The following is a 2,557-nucleotide window of genomic DNA, read 5'->3' as shown; positions in this document are numbered from 1 at the left end:
ATTATTCAAATAAAATAAAACATTTTTTGGAAATTAAACAGGAAAAAATTTATGTAAACAGACTAGAAATATAAAAAGATTAAAAATTTTGTGTGCTATGTATATGTATATGATAAGAAATTAAATAATTACAGATATAACAAAATAAAATTAACATTGTAATTATAGAAATTAAGTATCCCTTTTTTAATAACAATAACAATACTCTCCTTTTCACATTTATTTATTTTTTTTTTTATATTTCCCTTTTTTCTTTTCTTCATTATTTTTTTTTTAATACTAGAACGAGCATGCGGAGCGTTTTGATTATGTACTCACAGTTACGAAAGCCATGTCTCCTACAAATCAAGACCGAATCTCCAGTATAGTCCGGGTCGTCTCGGCAGGGGTCTCGCCGGAAATTGATGTCAGGTCATTTCGTTGGTCAGCTGGCTGGTCACTGCTGTCTGAGCGATGTCTGATTTGCCAATAGTTTCTTGACCATCGATAACAGTGCTATTATTATTGCTGCTACTGATGTTGTTGTTGTTGTTGGTTTCTGGATGTTGAGTGGCCAGGTGTTTTCGCAGAGCGGCTTGCCTGGTGAATTTAGCCTCGCATCTAGTGCAAGGGATCTCCGCGCTGGTCCCCGATGACGAAGACGATGATGAAGAGGGCGATGACGTTGCGGATGACGCGGAATTGTCAGTGTTAGGCAATCTGGGCTTGTGCCAACGTCGATGAGACGCTAAATTGGCCGGGCAGGAGAACCGCTTGTCGCACTCGGGGCAACGGTACTCCACGTGGGCGATACGGGAGCAACGATGCTGCGCCAGCTGGAAGGCGTCCTCGTGAAGCTGTCGGCAAAGCTTGCACTGATATGGCCCGAGCCGATTCTCGATTTTAGCCAACTCGGCGCGCGCTTCTTCCGTGACCTCGACGATGTTGAAGGCGGGATCGATGTCGCCGGTCACTACTGCTTCGTCCGGACCTAGGATCACAGTGCCCGATACCGGACTGCTCGTGTCCTCGTCGAATTTGAGCCGCCTGGCGTGTTTCTTCTTAGGTCTCTGGGCAGTGTTCTTCTCATTGTTGATCTGTTTCGGGGTTGACATGGAGGCGGATCCGAGAGACGGTGAAATGAGATCTTCTTCCCGGAGTTTCCTTCTGGGACACTGAGGCGGCGATGGTGTGCTGGGTGGCGTCATAGGTGCGTGCACGCTCTGAAGATGTTGCTGTGGCGTTAAAAGAAATTGTTGATGATAACTCTGCATTGATTGCATGTGTGTTGGACTCGTTAGAAGGAGCTTTTGATTGTGCAGCTGGTACTTCGAGGCGAGCTCATTTCCGGAATACGGCGATAGTCGAGTGCTCTCTTCGGGAAGATGGTGAATTTTATCGACTATCGAATCGTGGAAACGAGACGATTCTTTATTAAGCATCAAACGTTCGTACTGACTTTGATGACTATGCGCCGAGGAGCTGCGTAAAGTGTCCAAGTCATCGACGACCAGCTGTTGATCTTCCTCGCTGTCTCTTTCAGGACGAGTTTGGATTTCTTCGCGGATTCTGAGATCTTTTTCATCACCCACCTCGATCATCTCTTCCGTCTTTGGAGTATTCGGTGTGGGTGGTGGTTTCAAAGACAGATCCAGGGGGCACGGTGTTGAGGATCTCGAAGATTCCCAGGACTGTAAAGACGCGTGATGTTCTGCTGGTGGAATCCGCGAGTAAATCGGCGAGGACGGGTCATCCATCGGAATGTGCCACGTGGTCGGCGGTGCTGCGTAAGCTGGATGATGAATGTCTTCGCTATAATAGCTCATATAGCTAAGACCTGGGGCCAGGAAGGCCCTTGGTAGAGCGCCGTGCAGCATTTCCACGTGCTTCCTCCTGTCCCTTGCTGAATTTCTTCAAAATTCGTATTGCATCTTTTGCTTCTTGCTTCGTGTTTCCATAGCGTCTGGATGGAAACGTTCGCACCAACTTTCGATACGAGCCGAGGCAACTTTGAGAGTAATTAGCCACGAAGACGCTACCACTGACGGAAGAAACGCTGGACTTCTTGCGAAAATTCGTGTTTAGGATCGTCTCGGATGATGACACCCCTTCCTCGTGTTTCTCCCTCGGCCGTTGAACGCCGTTTGGCAGAAGCTGCTCATGCCACGTCTCGTTTATGCTGTATGCTCCGCCCGGGCAGCCGCCGCTCATCCGACGTTCATTGGTCGTCATTTCCACCCTCACTTCGCCCTTTTGCTGAGCGCAAGCGCGATCATTTTAACGCTCGCCGCCCCGCTTCGGCGCGAGCAGACGCTGTCAAACAGCTGGTGGGGTAGGGATGTAGCCTCTCGTCTGGCTGGCTGGTTGCGGAGGTTCCTGCGGTACAGGTAGGACTTCGATAAGGGGACAATAAAGGTGCGATTTTGGTAACATTGGTATCGGTGGATTTATATCTCCAGCCATGTTGGTCAATGTTCCGATAAATCAATGTTGCAATTATATCGGGAAAACAGCAACGGGAAAAAAAAATTACATTTTTCGAAGCTGCAAAAAAGCTGATTAATAATGTTCTCGAATC

The 2,557-nt window shown here is 47.8% G+C and overlaps 1 protein-coding gene across 1 annotated transcript; it reads right to left on the bottom strand.

The window, feature by feature from the left end:
* Positions 1-287: 287 nt before the first annotated feature.
* Positions 288-2,097, bottom strand: LOC126850989 (insulinoma-associated protein 1a-like). The gene has a single exon (XM_050594484.1). It carries the CDS (start codon positions 1,854-1,856, stop codon positions 408-410), a length of 1,449 nt encoding a protein of 482 aa, XP_050450441.1. The 5' UTR covers positions 1,857-2,097; the 3' UTR covers positions 288-407.
* Between the last annotated feature and the right edge of the window lie 460 nt (positions 2,098-2,557).

The sequence above is a fragment of the Cataglyphis hispanica genome, chromosome 7 (genome assembly GCF_021464435.1).
Source record: "Cataglyphis hispanica isolate Lineage 1 chromosome 7, ULB_Chis1_1.0, whole genome shotgun sequence".
Classification (NCBI taxonomy): Eukaryota; Metazoa; Arthropoda; class Insecta; order Hymenoptera; family Formicidae; genus Cataglyphis; species Cataglyphis hispanica.
This window is presented reverse-complemented; position numbering and strand designations above follow the sequence as displayed.

What these genes read in the sequence shown, in the direction of transcription:
- LOC126850989 (XM_050594484.1), bottom strand. Translation starts at nt 1,856, where the DNA reads ATGCTGCACGGCGCTCTACCAAGGGCCTTCCTGGCCCCAGGTCTTAGC.